General features: G+C 36.1%; 2 protein-coding genes and 1 long non-coding RNA gene across 3 annotated transcripts in view; all 3 read right to left on the bottom strand.

Annotated features, from left to right (window-relative positions):
- LOC102806784 (glutaredoxin domain-containing cysteine-rich protein 1-like) overlaps nucleotides 1-874 on the bottom strand; it is a 32,671-nt gene extending 31,797 nt beyond the window's left edge. The window contains exon 1 of the mRNA XM_006818726.3: nucleotides 297-874. Coding sequence (XP_006818789.2) covers nucleotides 297-731 — 435 coding nt within the window. The 5' untranslated portion in view covers nucleotides 732-874. The remainder of the gene's footprint in view (nucleotides 1-296) is intronic.
- An 11,782-nt stretch (nucleotides 875-12,656) lies between these two features.
- Nucleotides 12,657-14,576, bottom strand: LOC146746636 (uncharacterized). The gene is made up of 2 exons (XR_014929163.1): nucleotides 14,494-14,576; nucleotides 12,657-12,829 (listed from the first exon to the last, which is right to left on the bottom strand). It is a non-coding gene; the product is annotated as an uncharacterized LOC146746636 (long non-coding RNA).
- A 699-nt stretch (nucleotides 14,577-15,275) lies between these two features.
- LOC100374478 (suppressor of cytokine signaling 5-like) lies at nucleotides 15,276-16,277 on the bottom strand. The gene has a single exon (XM_002736556.3). The coding sequence runs from the start codon at nucleotides 16,104-16,106 to the stop codon at nucleotides 15,429-15,431; it is 678 nt and encodes a 225-aa protein (XP_002736602.1). The 5' UTR covers nucleotides 16,107-16,277; the 3' UTR covers nucleotides 15,276-15,428.
- Between the last annotated feature and the right edge of the window lie 4,280 nt (nucleotides 16,278-20,557).

Here is a 20,557-nt window from a genome sequence, read left to right as displayed (position 1 = left end):
ATTACCTTTTGCTCAACTGTGGACATCGCTGTTTTTATTTTATTATATAAACTTGGCATGACGTTTATTAACGGGTGACGATCCACCAAGTCGTCAAAAGTAGCCTTTCCAGGTTGTAAAACCACATTAAATATATGCATTGACATGTCATTTGACTTGACCTAGTACCTAAGGAGGACAGACAAAGTTTGCGTTCTCAACGTCACGCTTTGGTGCTAATAAGGTAACACTTACTGCATATTTTGGTTAGTGTTGTTAGCCAATGTGTAAAAACGTATAAAATGTGTTGCTTTTACCTGTCTGGAAGAGGTATGCAGCGGTCTGAACTCAAACTGTGAAACACCGACACGCACACGGTTCCTGACGCCCCGAACTGTACCGTTCCTACTAACGATATCTTCTTCGTCTTGTGTGGAATTCAATCCCCGCTTCCCGACGAAACGCAAAGTTCTGCTCTCGTCTTCGTCTTCGTTTCGGTCGTTCTCGGTGACGAAAAATACTTTCCTTTTCGGGTGCTTGACTGGAAATCGGTTATTGTCGACGTAGCCGTTCGTTGTGACGCCGTTACTGACCACGGCTCCGTCTTCCACGATAGCTGGCATTGCGGACTTATCGCTCGATGCCGGTTTCATGTCAAACTCTGCTTGCAGTGTTCGCACTTTGAAGCTTTTCTTACCACTGAATATATTAGTCAATAGACCGTTGCGTTTTGTACTAGCCATGGTGTACATAAATAAACTGATCAAAATATGATATCATCTGCATGTATTATGATTAACCTGGGTGGAGTCGATATCGTCACTCCGACTATGCGGCGTTTGTCAAAGAATATGTCAACTGACTGCACGACTGCCACCAAACGGAAATTACGTTCATGAATATGCATATATGAATTTTGGGCTGAGCGCCACCTACGTTCTATAGATGAAATGTCCGAATGCAATATAATAAAATTTAACTAATGTTATGACGTTTTATTTTGTGTATCGTTTGCTCCTGCTTTCCATGCCCTTTTTTTCTGGAAAAAATCTCATAGAGCACCTCTGATCTGAGAAAAAATTGGAAAGAAAAATACATGTAGTCTAAATGAGGTGTAACTATGTACATTTTCGTACTATGTTTGAATCACCAACCACCAAGCTCAGGCTATATTTCAAGAGTCTGTAGTCGTGTAATCTGCAATACAATAATATCAATGAGCATAAGCCATTAAGTACATAAAGAAAGAAAAAAAGAATGCTACTACATTGTATTATGAACTCACAACCCGGACTTTTAAAACAATTAGGTATAAATAATAATAGTTTATTACGCAACTGTAAAAATAGTATAAAATAAAGCAACTAAAAATAACTACAAATTTAAAAAGTCTAATAACTACAAAAAAAATAAAAAGTAATAAAATTAAAGTAATTAAATCAAAGTAAAGGTTCTCCCGACCCAGGGGTTTACACAGGCGGTGTTTTGTATATGGTATTTTTAAGATATAGCGAAAGAGCAATGTTATTTTTCATAATTTTTAAGAACATTACGTCTTTGTTCTTTTCACTTGAGGTAAATTTGCAGTTTTCAGGAGGATTGTGACGTCCATATAAATATATCTAACATTGAAAAACAGCCATAATTTCTGATATCACGCACAGTGATGTAAAACTAATCGATCTCTATTCTCCATGGCAACAGTAACACGTCTGTGTCACGGTGCCATTTTGCTATAAGTACGTACAGGGGTGTTGTTTTTATGGCCTGGTATTTTCATATAATCCGGTTTTCGTGCCGAAGTCTTGTGAAATGTCATATCGGAATTTTGATAATTGATTTCACACTCCTCCCAGTGATCTCTTTTCGTGACAACCAATATATGAATATATAACCACCATACCCATACAACGTGTTGCGCACAAATGTAGAAACTAGTTTCCATAGTGACGAGGATGTAAATCATCGGATGAAAATATATTGTTGATATATAGTTTTGACTACTTATATATAAAACAGCGAAAATAATGTGGACACCATAAACCCATTTTCTAGATTTTTGTAACCACTCTGGTTGTTCGCAGGACTCAGACTTTTACAATAACTCGTACTTCACATAGACACGTGCGTATCGTCCTTTCATGGTCCAGGTGCTTTCAATGGGATTAAACTGCCCGAGGTGCGTCGGGAATTCCATGAAACCAAACTCTATTATTTAGTATCTATGACAACAACAGCTAATCACAATAAAAGCCGATTGCATCCATTGGGTCAGTGAATATCATGACGTCAAATAGGTAACCTCTGAGTGCCACAGTGTCACGCGACTTCCGACTGGAATGTCGGTACCACTCCCCAGTACCACTCACGGTAATAATTCCGATACCACCCGGTGTTTCACTGAGTATCATTCTGGTACTTCGAACATAAAGACACCGCCTTGTTCCACGGGCATTACTCATACCCTTCTTTCGACCATAAATTGTGCGCAGACGCTCGATTCAGTTTAGATTGTCGCACGGGTATTGATATTTTATTGACGTCAAACATTTCCTAAAATTGAATCTTCTTTATTCAACTGACTGTTTTCTGTCAAACGTAATATGCCACTTTCAGATGTATACATTACTTTACAATTTATTCTTAACTTGACTGATAGACAATCGGTTTTCGATATTGTGAAATTCTTTCATTTGTTTTTTGAAGAAATAATCAACCCAAACATTGCGAAATCCATAATCAACCCAAACATTGCGAAATCCAGAATCATTCCAAACATTTCGAAATCCATAATCAACCCAAACATTGTCAACCCGCAATCCGTCCAAACTTTGCAAATTCCACAATCATCTAAACTATGCCAACCCACAATCCACCCAAACAATTTTTCTCCATAAAAACGAAAAAAAATGTCGAAAATGGAAAGTTGTTGAATGTTCATATATTATTATCATGACAGAAAGTTGTTTGGGATTTTTTTTTTGTCGGAGACAGAAATATGTATACGACCTAAAGATGACAAAATGAACGAAGAACAACCAGAAGTTGAATATGAAATACACTTTAGTAATTCGGAATTCATCCACTAAACTTTTTTGTTGAGAAACTTGGACAATTATGGTTTATTATTCGCAATTGCCGATTATCAAAAAGTACAGATAATTATACCTCAATTGGAATAGAATCATCTTTTAGGATATATTGAGAAATTACGTAATTTTAATTATAAATACAATTATGACATTACAAGTTGATTATTAGATCTCTCGTAGTAGGATACATAAAGTAATTATAATCTAAGCGTTGTATTGCCATCCCGATATATATTGTTTGCACTTGTCTTTGTTTTTCAGTTTTGCTACATTATACTGTGTCCATTGGGTTATATATAAATACACATTATATGAATACTTTATATACCAACTGACTCAGAGATGGTTTGTAGGTATGCATCGCGTTGTTTTCGACACCCGTTTGCAAGGCCCAGTCGATCTTTTTGATTCCCGTTTTTGAGATTTGCAGGAATTGTAACATAACATTTTTAATTCTAACGTTCCTCTTTCAAGCACCTAAAAAATAAAACACTAATTCATACTTAATACAACACACCCTAAACTTCAAGTTTTTCGATTTAATTCAAAAAACACATACCACATACTATAATTAGTATGCCAAATCTCTCTCTACGATTTTTTTGCTGGAAACAGACGCTTCTATCACCAATCTATTGTGTGTCACTCAGATGACGTCACAAGGCTCTTGCAATGCCAACTTTCAGACTGTGCCGTGCGTTTAATGGTTCATAAATGGAGTCAATTTGTGTAGTTTTCTTGATTTATTCTGCAGATATAGGTAAGGCTTTGGCGAAATTTGAAAGAGCAACTTATATTCTTCAACCTGGTATTTTTTATAGATTGTATTTTTCATTCTGTTCGTCTGTTTTTTTCCAGTTTAAAAAATATGAGCTCGCTAGAGCCTTCATCCCTTGTCTATTTCTTACACTAGATACCAGCCGATACCCCCCCCCCCCGCTCACAGAGAGTGCGTACAGTTGATCATAGTTCCTGGGCTCTCTGTGGATATAGCAGTGAATTCGCACCAACAGCAGAAAACTTGTAATTTCCATGAATCTGATTTCAAATAGTTGTCCCCTTATCACTGAAATTGTGGTCTGTGCTTATAATAATGTTAACTTAGTGGACAATATTCAAATTAAATATTCGTTCAATGAAATATGCGGTTTTAGCTATAACCAGGGGTTGGCTGGAAGACTGTGTCCAGTACCATATTTTTGTAGTGTCTGATCTGTATAATTTTATTTAACAGTTTTCTCTTGCAACACCTTACAAACATGTTTTAACAAATCTTTCAGCCACATCCCATGAATTCAAAAGGTCTATCCCTAAGTGCTCCTGGAGTCCAGCGGGAGGGAAGTTTTTGTAGCAACAAATCTTGACATCTAATGGGTCACATCATGGGCGTATAAACTGTTTATACCTCCATGGTCACATAAAGTTAGTTTTCAGTTTTATGACACTGGTAGTTGTTTTGTGCTTTTCTCTCAGACTCCAGAAAACAAGCAAACCTTTTTTGGACGGCGGTGACATTATATTGAGGTATAAAACAGGAAATTATAACCAAATATCAACGCAAAATAAGCATATTGCAATAAGAATCGTGATAGTGTTCTCTAAATATAATAAATAAATTATAATAAATTTACTGGGTGATTTGAGTTTCACTTGATTTGGATGGTTGGAGAGAAAATTTACATTTTTTTTTACCAAAGGAAGAGTCACCCAGCCAAAAAATCACACTGAATATATACTTTGTATGATGATTACCATCGTCCGCCTGCACGGTGTTGCTCCGTTCGGATATTCCTCCTTCTACAACACCGTGCGGTAATTCTATACATAACCGTGTATGTCACGTGGTTGCGCGATAGAAAGTTTACCGACCAATAGAAAGCTTTGTTACAATGACTGCCAGTAAGCGTTTGGAGCTTTGCGTTTCCGATGTCTTTGGCTTCATTTCTGCCAATATATGTTGCAGTGACATCATGAGCTTTGAGGTATAACACCTACTCTTCTATAATACTCAACAGTGGTGACAACACTATTACCACGCTCGGTGGTCGCAAGGCCGGTAAAGCATAATAACATAAGCATTTACTATTTCCAGTGCGACAAAATACGAACACATCAGACTCGGCACTAACACGCAAGCGACTGGGTAGCTAATTTAAATAAATCTATAGTATGCTAATTTTATTATAATGAGGCCAGCCTCGTTTTGGTCACACATCTAGACAAAAAAGATGGCGGCTTGCTATACTAAAGTCTGTAAAACATTGAAAGTTTAATGCTGGATAAAAGGACTACATTTGCTCGAAATACATGAAATTATTCAGAAACACATGATTTTAACTACAATATATCACCGGTCATTGTTGTTTTGACGTTATGTCGAAATAAAGTAAGTGAAATCAAAGATTGATCTTGTCGAATGATCTCGTATGCTAAAATAGTCTTCCCATTGCATGAATGGGAATGTATGGCTTTCACTGATAGGCTGTAAAAACAAGGTTAATCACTTTGAACCCATGTCAAACTCTGTACACGTATTCATGGGTCACCTCAGTACACATAGTGTAAATTTCAACAGCCTCGGACCTTGTTAACGTAAATGACGCATTTGTGAACCTACGAAAACAGACCATCGTTTTCCTCATAAAGTGAAACACAGTGCAATAGTAATAACAAAAGATATTTTCTGCATGATTTACAGTATTTTTTTACAAGGTTTTCTCATAGTTTACGATAAAAACTGAAGCCACAAAACCCGGAAATAGTTTTAGTAACTTGTGTAAACAATTACAATAAATCATTACATGTATATTTTTTTCATATGTTTACTTGTTTTATATGTTATATTCCCTTGTTCATAATAGTGTTATTGTTAGTCAGTATCACTATATGTATAATCAGGATCACCATTCTCTGGTATTTCTTCAATATTATCAGATATCTCATATTCACACTCCTCTTCATATTCACTGTGCTCTTCAACTTCAATATCTAGAACTTCTTCATTTATTTGTTGTGTTTCATCAATAATAATGTCCAACAAAGTAGACTGTGGCTCACCAGTATTGACACAATTTTGACAACTACATCCAGGTCCACATAGTATGTCTTTCTTTTTGCATTTGCATTGTTTTGTTTTGCAGCATGATTTTTCACATTTGCAGCCCTTAGTAAAGAAAGCAACCCTCTCTTGTATTTTGTTTGTATTTTCTTCACTATCCCATATTGGTTGCAGTACTGTCCCTTCAATTTTATACCCAGAATCAGTATAGGGTGGAAGAGAAATGTCCCTCTTATAACACTGTCCCCAAATATTTGATATGAAACATGTTCTCTGCCAGTGGTATTGTAAAGCTATATCATTGGGCATTAAATCATTCTCACACCTTATCCTAACATGAATTGTATTCCTTATTTTATCTAACCATTTTGTATGCAGCTCGATAATGTTTGAATATTGACTTGATAATGACTTATACAAGTCATATGGGCTGTCATATTCGGGCCTAAACTCAGAGTGGTACTTTTGGTAATATACAGTACCAATTAATCTATAAAACGATAGAAGCCCTGTTGACTGGTTATCATTGTTTGTGTGAGCGAGTGTACCTGGGGCAATGTTACCACCAGAAATAAATTCTGCAAATTGGTAAAAACATTTCAGAAAAGCTGCTTTTCCATGGCCAACAAAAAATGAAATGAAATCACAGCCAGATGTTATAAAGAGTGTTTGTAAACATTTCCCCCTAATTGTATTATCAATTTGGGCTAAATCTGGGTCATTGGACAGAGCTGTATTGAATTTATTCATATCAAAATATTTCCTGTCTCCAGCTTTTGCACTGAGTTGAATGAGAATGGATTTGCTAGTTAACTGTTCATTTATCAGTGGAAGTCCAATATGATAAACATCAGTGTCTGGTGAATATATTAAAATATTGCTCCCCTGACAAACTGATGTATGTAACCATATACGTGTATCACTTTCCTCATGATTTCCACTATATGCATTATGTTCATAAACACCCTGAGAATTAATTGCATATGCTTTCCCCTTTTTTGTCCCATGAAAACCACCAACAAGTAAAAGCTCTTTGTTTGGAGCCAAATAAGGAAATACAAGATCAGGAAATTCTTCTGATATGAGGTTTACAAGAAGGCGTTTATTTTTTCTGTTTCCAAGAAAACTCGTCCAATTCTCTTTAGGAATGGGTGTGTTCAAAGTCAACTCAGTATATGTTTTACATTCAGTTTTATTTTGATCCCTACGAGTGCGTTCAAGATCCTTCAGACTTGGCCTGTCAGAACTGAGGGCATGAGGGTCATCAAATAACAAATGCACATATTGAGTTCCTTTTTCAAAATAAAATAAAATCCACTTTTTCAAAAGAAACCAAAGATAATCTTTTATTATTTTATGGTGTGAACGCAATGGGGCTGATTGAATGAGAAACATTCCTTCAAGAATAACAGTTACAGGAAGCCAATTATGAGGCAGTGAGTCTCTTACTAAATCACAGGTTTCATATCTCTTGCAGTACACCTTTGTTGAATTAGATTTTGTACTTTGATGGTGAAGTGTTCCATCTGCTTCACAAATAGCTCTAGGGAGGGCAATAAATTGGAAGAAACTTGAAATGGCAGAACCACTTTTTATTGAATGCGACATTTGTCGTTTCAGACACTGATCCAATAATTTTTTATCAGCTGCTGATGTTCTAACCTTTCTTCGTATAGATTTTTTTTCAGAAAAAGTTTTGAGTTTCCTCTGTCTCACAGGAGCATTAACACTTGGTATGTTCAACAACCTAGTATTGATATAATCATACAGACCCCTTTGACCAACTTGATAAAATTGCATCAAGTCTTCATGAACAGAACCAGTTGCTATAGTGTCAGTAAACAGTTTGATTAATCCCCTGTTTTCAGTTACAGGTTTAAATGCAAAACTTTCAATTATTTTAGCAAGGTAAATTTGACAGAGGCCCTCATCATTTTCCCTCACACTGTGATTCTCTTCTCTGTATTTCTCCTTAGACTTGTGACTTTTTGGTACAATTTGTTCTTGTATATTTTTAAGACTTGCAGCTTTGTGGGGTAAATATTTTGCCATATTATCCAGAAATTCTGGTGAAGGCTTGTGAACAGCTGTTTTCACATTTAGATTTATACACTGTTCATGAGCCTCATCTAAAGCCAGTTCCCTCCATGTACAGCCAGATAGACTGACAGTGAAACCTCCTGAACTAAGTTGATCTATTATACTTGATGGGGCTTTTAACATATCAAGCAAGTGCTTTGGTACAAGTCTCAGGTATGTTGGTCTATCATAAGCATGGTACAATGGAGCGAGTTGTTTGAGAGCGCCCATTCGCAGTGACCAATTTGAACTTCTAAATGCTATATACAGACACACATAGGAAAAACAATCCCTATGTACAAAGGCCGACCAGAATTTGTAAGTGTCATCTTTTTTACACCTATTTTCAGTATACTCAAAGAAGTCTTTCATTAAATCACCAAGATATTGTTTGATTTCTGCCAGGAATGTTTGGATTTGATGGAGTTCATCCTCATCACTAGTTTTCAGTTTGTTCATTTTAATTGTTTGTTCAACTACTGTTTTCAAGAGATTGTTCATTTCACTATTTTCAACAGGATTATTAGATCTAGAACTAAGAAACTCAGATATTTGATATCGGTAGAATGCTTCCCACACATTCATGAGAAATCGGTGACAAAGTTTGAATTTGTGGCACAATATAAGAGTTTGAAAAAGACCATCTGCTTTAAAAGTAGTTTTTGCGATTTCCCCAAGACCGCTATCAAGATAAATTTTAAATAATACAGGCTGAGTATTCTTTAAAATATGCCAGTCACCTGGCATGGGTATCATCCAACTGAGTTCATCTGAATATTCATATTTCAATTTGGACAAATATTCAAATGTTTTGCCATCACCTACTACAACTAAATACTGAATTCTTTTACCAATTTGAAAAATGGTATAAAATTTTTCGAGGACATGTTTCACCGATTCTAAATTGTCACATGGTTCATTTAATATACCAAGATATACAACTCTTGATTTTTCAGTTTCTTGAGTTGATGCTCTTGAGAGTTCACACTTTAAATTGGGCAACATAATTTCAGGATTTAATTTGGCTGTTGCATGTTTTTGAAAGCAGTATGTGAAGGCATCAACTTTCATGTTTTCTAGAGCCAGCAATTCAGTCGCTCTTATATCAAAGTCACTTAATGTGATGCCATGAGTATTGGAAACATGAGCTCCAGAAACAGGTAAATGGGGTAAAAAATGTTCATCAAGTGTAGCTTTTAATTTTTGTATATCCCTGGAAGTGGTCTTTTGTTTTTTGGGTTTAGAAGGACCATAAGATTCCATACTTGATGCAGCTTGGAATAACCTATCTCCAAACACCAATTTCATTTCTAAATTTAGTTTATTTGGGTCAACCAATCTTGCATTAGCAAGGTACCATGGGTACAATGGATTTGTGTCACCAACATTTGACAACTCATAGTCACTATCAAGCCATTCTTGACTGATTAACAGATTGTAATACCCATAACTGTTCCTGGTAACATGCATTGGCTCAACATTTTCATATTTTTCTCCAAAGATATTAAGCAATATTTTTTCAGGAGAAAATATTTTAACAGGCATTTTCAACAGAAATGATAAAGAGATCAATTCCATATAATCAGGTTGTGAATCAGTATGCTGAATTTTCTCACATCTATTTATTACATCAAAACATTGTGGAGTTAGAAGAAATTCCAATTCTGATTCTGACAGGCCTTCAAAAAAGTCTACCATCACTTCTTGACTGGCAGTTTCAGAGCAAATATAATGCCTTGTAGCCAATGAGATTGTATTTTCTAATTCTTTTAAAGTGAGATCAACTGGTGAACCAAAATAGTCTCTTTCACACTTCCTCAATGTGGGACAAGAAGCAACTGCTATGCACCTAAAAAGAGAACTGTCATTCGCAACCTTGATATGGCACATTTCACTATCTTTCCTAGGCCTTGTGCTACACGGAATGAATTCACCAGTTTTAAGTGTGACTGGTTTAGGCTCAACAGCTTGGTATGATGTGGCATGGATGCCCCTGTTTTTATATGTAGTAGAAACACCTGCATATGGCTGTCCAATGTCAATGTTATCCAGACTTGCAACTGCAAAACTATCTGCTGAGAAACAATTCACAAAATTTTCTGTAACATTCTTTTTAACTAATTTATTCATGTTTTCTCTAGCAGTAGACTTTGAGCAGGTTATTCCGAAAGCATTCATCATACCAAGCAATTTTGTTGACCCACTGTAAGAATCTATACTGTCTGCTAATAATGTATGAAGTGGATGCAAACACCCATTAGACATGAACAGCAAATGGCAAGCATTATAAAAAAGTTGAAGCATTCGTTTGTGCTTGTTGAGAGATGTGTCCTTGTAAAACCCCAAGTACTGCTTACTCCAAGTGAATGAATTTTTAAACATTTCAGATTTTTCAGATTTGTTCTGCGTAATTACAAATAAGAAGTTCCACAATATAGGATCAATTTCCCCAACAGCATCAAAAATGTCAAATGTTGAGGAATCAAATTGTTTGTATTTTTCATCAATTTTAACAGAGAGGTCATGTAATCGGCTATTAAAATCATCGGCCACAGTCAGGTACATTGTATTGAAATCTGGGCATTGGTTCTTGGCTATATCTACTATTTGTTTTTCTAGTCTACTGCAAGTATCACTAAGTTTATCCTGGGTAGATTTTGTGGTATAATAAAACGTGTGCAACATATTTTTCAGATCGGCACCTTGCCTTAAAAGGAGTGTACCGTATTTGGGGACAATTCTACCATTTTGTTTCACTGTGGAGAATTGTATATGAAAATCAAATAATTGAGCCAACTCAAGTTTGAGAAATGTATTTGATTTACCAGTGAAATAATCAAGTGTATTCTGAATTGACATAGATGAATGTGACAATGTATCTTCGACTACCTCACAAAAATATTTCTTAGCTTCATGTAAAAGTACTGGTTCCTTTATCATGAGCTTTTCGCCAACAAACATTGCCATTTTACAGAGAGAAAAATCCAGTAACTCAGTGTCACCCTTTATCGTGGAATGACAACATTTTTGTTTTATTTCATCAAGAATTTTAGAAAGATCCTCGTCCTTAGACACATTAACTTTTTTTTTGTCTTTTCTGTAATACGGTATAGTTGTGCATAGCACCGAGAACATAAGGGACTGTTCTCAGTGAGGTCAACATTGATATATTCACCTTCATTTTCAAAGAACTGTTTTAACACTGGTAGATTAGGAGGATGTTTTATTTTTGATGTTATGCGTCGCATACATTCAGGCATAATGCATTTTAGTTGATTTCTGAAAATCCATTTTTGATAATGTTGTTCACAGAGACCAATTTTATTTGCAATTGTGGATACCAAGTGTGTGGCATGCAAATTAAAGAGTGACAAAAATTCATTCTTGTCCTCAACTTCAGTGTAGTGTGCAGTCGCAGCCTGACAAATAAAACACTGAAACAAAGATTTTTCGTTTGCAGGCAGTGGTCTGTTGTCATCACCAGATTTAAACATTCGTTCCAAATAAAGCCTACAGGAATTACAGAAACAACCATCTCTAGACAAGTGCTTAACACCTTCCAACCAATCAATGTACGCCTGTGGTTTGTTAATAAAATGATACCATCTATTTGCAGTTAAACAGTTACATTTACTACAAGGACCACATTTCTGTTTATCAGGGTGTGCAACATTTTTACCACTTTGTTTACCACCACCTAAACCACTTAAATGTACCTGAATCACACAGCCTTTCAACTTTTTTACAGGTATATTACCATAGAGTGGTTTTCCGCCAAGAGTCATTAATTTGAAATCTTTCACACCAATTTCAGTTTCTACACACTCCTTTAGTTTTACTAGATTTGGGACTGCAAATTTAACCAATTTTCCATGTATATTAACTTCCAAATTCACCAATTTGCTAGTTTGTTTCGACTTAGACACTAATTTGTTCAATCGACATGCTATATCACCTAAAACAAGATTAACCTGACTGGAGGTTTTACATTTTTTAAGAAGCAAATTTTTTTTCTTGAAGATGATCTTTAAGATAATTTTTTTTCTTTTGCTTTCCTTTGACATTTTCATGAAACTAGATATTTTCTCATTTAGATTGACAGCATGAAAATTACTCCATGGACTGAAAACAAACTTGCTATTTACAATCCTTTCTCTAATTTTTAAGAATTTTAATCTTGTCATAACCATTTTAATAAACAGCTGAATATGATTTTTCTGTGAGCAATTTACAATAGAATTTGCTGCCATTAACCTTGAGGACATGATTGTATTTATCCTCTGTACACCAACTGATGTACTGATTTTATGAGACTCTATACATCTGCAAATGGAATCAATTACATGGAGACAATGTTTTGTGGATTTAGGCATAGCCATATTATGACTAATCCTATGTCTCCACAGGACCAAGCTCCTTTCAAACATTATGACAAACCAGAAAGAATGTCCACCTGTAAAATTACTTTATTTTTGACCAAGACCAATTTATACCTCAAATAAAGAATGAGGAATAGAAAAACCAGGCAAATTCTGTCAAACAACAAAAAGACAGCCCGTATAAACACATGGGATAACCTTCAGGCTTCAAAGGAATCGTCTTGCCATTAATTTCAGTACATCTAAAAAAAGAAAGAAAAAAAAGTCAATTAATTATTAAACATGGCATTCTATTTAGACTGTCAATTTTCAGCTAGTATCCTGCATGTTTGATAAAACAAGCAGCCTATCGGCTGAGATAGCTCCGCTGTTAGCAATGCACATTTCAATTAAAGAACTGAAGACATCATTAGAAAATGAACAATATGAATAGTATCAAAGCAATCGGACTTACAGTTTTTAACAAGAAGTCGAAAATATCACTTTTTACCAAAAATTACAAAAATATTCACCAAAATAAATTAATTAGAGAATTGAAGACATCATCACAAAACGAACAAATCTAAGAGAGGTCCACATGTAATACCTATATATGTAATATCAAAGCAATCGGACTTACAGTTTTCAACAAGAAGTTGAAAATATCACTTTTTACCAAAAATGACAAAAATATTCACCAAAATTAGAGAATTGAAGATATCATCACGAAATAAACAAATCTGAGAGAGGTCCACATGTAGTACCTATATATGTAGTATCAAAGCAATTGGACTTGCGGTTTTTAACAAGAAGTCGAAAATATCACTTTTCACCAAAAAATGACAAAAATATTCACCAAAAATAGAGAATTAAAGATATCATTACAAAATGAACAAATCTGAGAGAGGTCCACATGTAGTACCTATATATGTAATATCAAAGCATTTGCACTTGCGGTTTTTTACAAGAAGTCGAAAATATCAGTTTTTACCAAAAATGACAAAAATATTCACCAAAATTAGAGAATTAAAGATATCATTACAAAATGAACAAATCTGAGAGAGGTCCACATGTAGTACCTATATATGTAATATCAAAGCAATTGCACTTGTGGTTTTTAACAAGAAGTCGAAAATATCAGTTTTTACCAAAAATGACAAAAATATTCACCAAAATTAGAGAATTAAAGATATCATTACAAAATGAACAAATCTGAGAGAGGTCCACATGTAGTACCTATATATGTAATATCAAAGCAATTGCACTTGCGGTTTTTAACAAGCAGTCGAAAATATCAGTTTTTACCAAAAATGACAAAAATATTCACCAAAATTAGAGAATTAAAGATATCAACATGAAATGAACAAACCTAAGAGAGGTCTACCCAAGGTACATATACACCAAGTATCAAAGCATTTAGGCTTGTAGTTTTCAAGAAGAAGTCGAAAAAGTAAAACATTGACACGGACGACGACGACGGACGACGACGACGACGGACAATCACTCATATGATAAGCTCCGCTCGACAAAGTCGACAGCGGAGCTAAAAACAGCAATATTTACGACTCTGATCTACGTACTGGTAATGCAGTATTGAGAGCCGCCATATTGGGTCACAAGGTTATGCAGTTTCACTGAGCACATTTCACTTTGCGATTTCAACATTTAATACGGGCTGTTCCCAAATAAAATTGTAATAAAAATTACAATTATGATCTTAACTATATAAATGTTGAACGTTGGGGTTTCAAAAATCATGTTAACTCAAATGACGCATTATTTTAAAACGTCGGTTTAGTGCCGTTACGGAAACGCATTTTCATTTGTTATTCGGAATTTCACCACAAAACACCACATATTTCTATTTAGAGATGTAGTTAAAACTTGAAAGACGAACAGGATGTAAAAAATTGACAATCTTACTCACCATTCAGGAGAAATCGTGTTTTTTCTTCCCCACTGAAAACGTGCTAACCGCCATCTGAAGAAAAATGGCCGCGATCGCACTTTGAAATAAACTACTCATTATGCATGCAAATTAGCTACCCAGCGTCATGCGTGTAAGCATAGTTTGAATAGCTTTGGTCTGAATATCTGTGAGTTGCATGGTATATGGATATCATCGCTGTATTGCCTCGACATCCAAGCCAACACAGCTTCCACTGTGCGCAGCTACATTTATTCTCAGGTCAGGCATTTTCACCGCCTGGCAACCATGGTAAAAACAAAGGCCAATAAATTCTCAGAAAACGGTATTTTGGAATGGTTGTTGACACCCCCTGAACAGTGTAACAAGATTATCCCTACATATGCAACATATTTAAATTTGGTTGTTTAGGATTTCTCAAAGTTATGTTTGTGCTGTTTTCTCGATTTTAGCTATTTTCACCGGCTTTTCGATCGGTTTTTCACAGCAGCTCTCACAGAGCCCATATAAATACATGGTAGAGTGGTGCGCGTCTCGTGACTTGGCCCCGCCTTGAAGATTTTGATAGCTTTCCAAGCGCGTTGAAGAAAGAAGCAATATGATTGGCTGTTGGTAAACTGATTCTAAACTGTGAGGGCATTGTCACATACACATTGTCCTAATGAAATACTTCAAGGTGATAGTGGAGTGCTTCGCCGGAACATTCACCTTGAAAATTCAAGATGGATGATTACAAGTTATTGCAAATTCCAAAACAGCAAGCACTGAGAGCTCAGACAATATTAATGAAAAAATATACTTTAATTAACAAAACAATGTTGATTAAATTGTTAAAAATTATAAAAATCAACATGACTTCGTGATATGTGACAATGGAAATCACCAGCACCAAACATCGAGTTGATGCAACATGATGTTAGTTCATATAAATATATTTAGTAGACTTCAGTCTCAGTAGATTCCTCGACTTCAAATGTACGCACTCTGCTTTTTTGTGTATAATGATATTCCCTCAGATACTCCCGCAATGCCGATGGTAAACACAGCAGTTTTATGTCATCGTATATCATATACGTACATATAACAGCCCTGCACAAATCCAGCAGCGTAAAAGGATTTCGTCTTGGCAGTGGAATAGTTAACATGATTGAGTCAGAGTTAGGGTCCTTGTAATGCTCAAAAAATTCACATACAGTGTTCGCTGAGAACATACCAATACTAAATTTATTATTCCACAGTTTGACCCTTACATGACGAGTACTATCATGTTGACGGAAGCTAACAGTAAACAAGTGTTCGTTTTGGGCACTGTCTCTTAGCAAAAATGTTCCCTCTGGTTTGCCATCTAACTGTGCTTCGGCCTCATAGTAGCTCATTCGCCCCCAGTAGAAGCTACTGTTTGAAACAGCTTGCAAGTCAGGAGCCAGACAGGGCATATTATAGTCGATCTGTGAGTGAACTACCCGTAGGGCAAACGTTCCATCGGGTTTCAAGCATCTACGATGTGCATAAATATGTACTGTATGACTGGAATCAGAACTCCCACTCTCTAATCTTGTTGCTGGTTCTTGGCAGTCTACTTTTTGTACACTTTCAGGTAATGGCACATCCATAATGTGGCACGCAATAACAGAAACTAGAAAATTCTTTCGTTCTTGACGACTTGGGTGTTAACACAGGTCAAAGGCAAAGACGTAATTGTTTACAGCAAAATATATCCGGAACCAACCGGAGCGAGAACCGGATCCCAGCCCCATACCTGCCGTAGAGGCCGCTTATTAGACACGTGACAACCCTTTAAGGGCTCATACCACTAATTGAATTTCCATAGACGACAATGTTAACATATGACGAGATTGCTATATGAAAATGACGAAGAAAGTTGAAAATATGGCTCAAAAATGGGAAATCAATATGCCAGTAATCAACCATATGAAAAAAACTAACATGTTGGCCAGCTCAAACTCTTGCAAATCTCAGGTAAACAAGACACACCTACTGTATTTGGATTGCACCAAGAGAAATCACTGGAAAAACACCAAGATTAGAACATCCAAATACACACAAAATAAACCCACAGGTACACAGCCGCTAAGTAGTAAACAAAAGACCACATGTTGGTCTCACCTCTGACCCAGGTGATTACGCCCTCAAACAGGGAGCACCTGAGAAAAACAATATTTAATAAATGTCATTGGTTCTTGCTCGGCATTTAAATTGCGGGCTACGAGCAGCCATTGGTTAATTAGTGGCATGAGACCTTAATGGTCATCAGATTACATGTTATTTCCGACAAGCCAGCAGTCTGAAAATATATTAGATATTTTTATTCACCAGGTCAAAACTACATTTCAAGTAATAAAACAATAGTTGTGAAGTAAAAGTAATGATAATAAACAGAATAATAATAATCTTTCAGTACTTTACTCTAATTAACAGAACTTTGGATCTGGCATTATCAATATTATGGCCATGGCCATCATTCATTGGGCGGCAACAAATCGTGAAATTGCTCTCACGAAACATGTGTTATTATTTAACAATTTACCCTTCCGAAGAAACAGAAATGAATATCCCCTTTGCTTCCGGATTACTGGTAGAAATGGACAATGTATTTACACCGTATACATTTATTCAACACGAAAATACAACTACAGAGAGTAATTTTATGGTTGTAAAACAAAAACAGAAATAATACTTCACGCAACTAACATCACAAATAGCACATTAAATACATATAATTATAGAACGAGGAAAAAACATAAGTTAATGTTATTGTTTAGGACAAAGCAAAACTGAAGTTCAGTTCACTCCACCAAAATCACGAATAAGACATTGAATAAATGTAACTAAGAATGGAAGAAAAAATATGAAAATAGTATAACAATAAAACTAAATATGCCATTGCATTGAAACTACCCGCAGACTAATTTGATGGAGTTGCTATGTTCCATCTCTTAAGGTCATACTTTCGTATGAATTGTTTCTATTCCTGCAAAACTTGTCATAATTAATCGAAATTTTTCTTCTCCATTCAATTTCATTTCTCCATATTGAAGGTAGTTTTAAATTTTCTGTATGAAATTAGTTTGTTTGTTGCTCCATTCATTCTGCTGTCATTAAATAAATCCCTTCTCCATGTTTTTACATAATTTTTACTCTGAGTACCTCCCCTATCTTCTTTTCATGTTGTTTTGATAATTCTGAAAGATTGTTGTTTTTAGTTATCTCTTCTATTCTGTTCTATCTGTTCTATTATACATGTGTGATGTGTTGACTTGGGGACACACGAAACATAACTAAAGAGCTTTCGCGTTTGAATTCTTGTTTATTCCGCCATTTTCAGTTACACATGCCCTCTAGCAAATTTGAACTGGCTTCTAGTTCAAGTGGAAAAACAGTCGGTTGTGAATAGCCGGCTTTAGCGAAACCGTGCGATTGAACGTTGTTCAACCTGGGAATCGAAGAGTTTCTAGTTTTAGCGCCACCACTCGTTTTCCGTGCGAGAAGAGGGTGTGTGTGATTTCTAGGTCGCACAATTTATTCGATGATGTCCCTGGTCCCCGACGTTCTGATGAGCTATTGAAAGTTTACGCGGCGTAACACCCCCTCCCCCCACGCAGACGAAATCGGAACTATTTTACTACGTATTTTGGGTGGGAGTGCTTTGCAGCCAGGTGAAAACTGGACCCAAAAAGATCGACATTGAGGGCGCTTTTGACAATTGGCGTTTTTCGCAACACAAATGTTGTTTGCTAAAATGGCCGAAAATCATAAAATTGGATGTCAAAAAGACTGACTGGACCGTGAGAATGGGGTCAAAACAACGGCGCGTACCCATGTACTTCAACTATGAACGTAACCCCCCCGGACTTAAGAAATGTGGGTGATTCCCATTATTGGAGTAAAGACATAACAAACATGTCAACAAAGGCAATGGGGATTCCGTAATGCAATTCGTTCGAGAAGTTTCGTCATCATTCTAGGGCAATATTTTCCAGAGATGTCGTCATTTTTCCAGAATGTTGGTTATATATATATAAGGTAGCCGGCTGAACACAGACTCACTCAGTATACTACGTAGTCGTTATTACTGCAAGTCATATTTTCACACAACCTACTGCTAAACCATTTCACGATGACTTTTCGCATGTTCCCCACGTTCCGAATGGCTCGACAGATGGCCCGTGAGATGCAAGAAGTCATGACCGAATTGCAGTCACCGCCTCACTGGCGACTACACCCATTTTCGCGTCAGTGGCTAGATAAGTCACATCGCCGATTACTAGATGAGACCTTCGGCTACATGGAACACATGGCAAACATGGCTAACGGGCGTCCGTCAATGGCCTCTGTCGCTCGTTGTCGCTACACGACACGTCCAGCACGCTGTGTTGAAGAAAAAATTGAAGACAAGCATGAAAATACATCAAAGGTTGAATCCAATAACATTGGCGAAAGTGGAAACAAATTCAAAGTCGCGATCGATCTTGCTAATTTCAGGCCTGAGAATATTGAGGTTCGGTTGCAGGGTAACCGTCTCCAGATTCGCGCCATACAGGAAGATACAGGAAAAGAGGGATACCGTGAGTACATGGAGTATTGCCAGAACTACGATCTGCCAGAAACCGTTGACATCGAAGCTCTGACGTCCAACTTGACGAAAGAAGGTACGTTGACACTAGAGGCGCCTTTGATGGACGTACGAAAACCTTACACCCGAACCATACCTATCACCAGGGAGGTTCCACAAGAAGCGGAAGTAGAAGCGAAGAAAGAGGAAGATACTAGGAGGATTCCACAAGAAGCGGAAGTAGAAGCGAAGAAAGAGGAGGATACTAGTAGTAATGGGAAACCTGAAGACAAATGAATGACCTGCTAAAATGACAATGCAAGAAGAAACGAGATTACTCGTACTATTAACTAGATTTTTGTTGATATCATTTTCTCTGTCGATATTTGCAGTGTTTACTATTTGCTATTATTTGTATAGTCAGTGTCACTAACGGGAATGGGAATTTACTTTAGAATAAAACACAGCATTTTATAATTCAAACTCTGGTTAACGACTCTTTCTCGTTATGTAACAATTAATGTTCGTGTGTATTACTAACAATTATCATCTATTGATGGCGCACTATAAAATGAATTGTGACTTTATGATGCCACAGTGGCCGTCTGACTGAACATGATTTATGTGAGAATGCCACCAATAACATTTTTACTCGTTGTAGTCATACGTCTGATTGTCCGTCGTCGTCTGTGTCACCTTTTTACATTTTCGACTTCTTCCCAAAAACTGATTGAATTGAAATTTAGTATATATGTAGATTGAGTAGACCATTCTCAGATTTGTGCATTTCGTGTTGCTATATTCAAATCTCAAATTTTGATGCATGTTTTTTTTGTCATTTTTAGTAAAAAGAGATATTTTGAACTTTTCCCTTAAAATCTGCAAGTCCAATTGCTTTCATGTTTATTATATAGGTGCATCGGATAGACCTTGTTTATGTCGTGCTGATATCTTCAATTCCCTAAAATTACGGACATTTTTGGCAAAAGGTGATATTTACGACTTCTTCTTGAAAATAGCTATCCCAGTTGCTTTGATATTTAATATGTAAAAACTTTGGTTAGACCTCAATCAGATTTTGTGACGATACCCTATATATCTACTAATTTTAGTCAATATTTCTGTCAATTTGGTAAAAAATGCTATTTTTGACTTCTTATTGAAAGCGCATTGCATTGATATTTGTTTATGTAGAACTCTCAAATTTGTTGATTTTTATGACCATTGTTTTAGTGAATATTTTTTTTTTCATATTTGGTAAAAAATATTTCTGACGTCTTTTTGAACACCACCAGAACGATTGTTTTGTTTTTGAAAACCACCAACTTTAGATGTCTGATTGATTTGATTCCTTCTTGACATGTAGGCGTTAGTAGCGCCTTCGACCTCACTAACGTTGGGTTTGGAGCACCGCAGTGGGCGCTACTCACGTGACCTTGTCAAGTTATTCTTCTATCTGTCGATAACTAAAACATTCTCATTCTAGTGAAT

The sequence above is a fragment of the Saccoglossus kowalevskii genome, chromosome 4 (genome assembly GCF_978046115.1).
Source record: "Saccoglossus kowalevskii chromosome 4, keSacKowa6.1, whole genome shotgun sequence".
Classification (NCBI taxonomy): Eukaryota; Metazoa; Hemichordata; class Enteropneusta; family Harrimaniidae; genus Saccoglossus; species Saccoglossus kowalevskii.
The sequence above is the reverse complement of the archived record's forward strand: the minus strand, read 5'-3'. Positions and strand labels throughout refer to the sequence as shown.

Excerpts from the sequence above, each read along its gene's own strand:
- LOC100374478 (XM_002736556.3), bottom strand. The coding sequence starts at position 16,106 with ATGGATGTGCCATTACCTGAAAGTGTACAAAAAGTAGACTGCCAAGAA.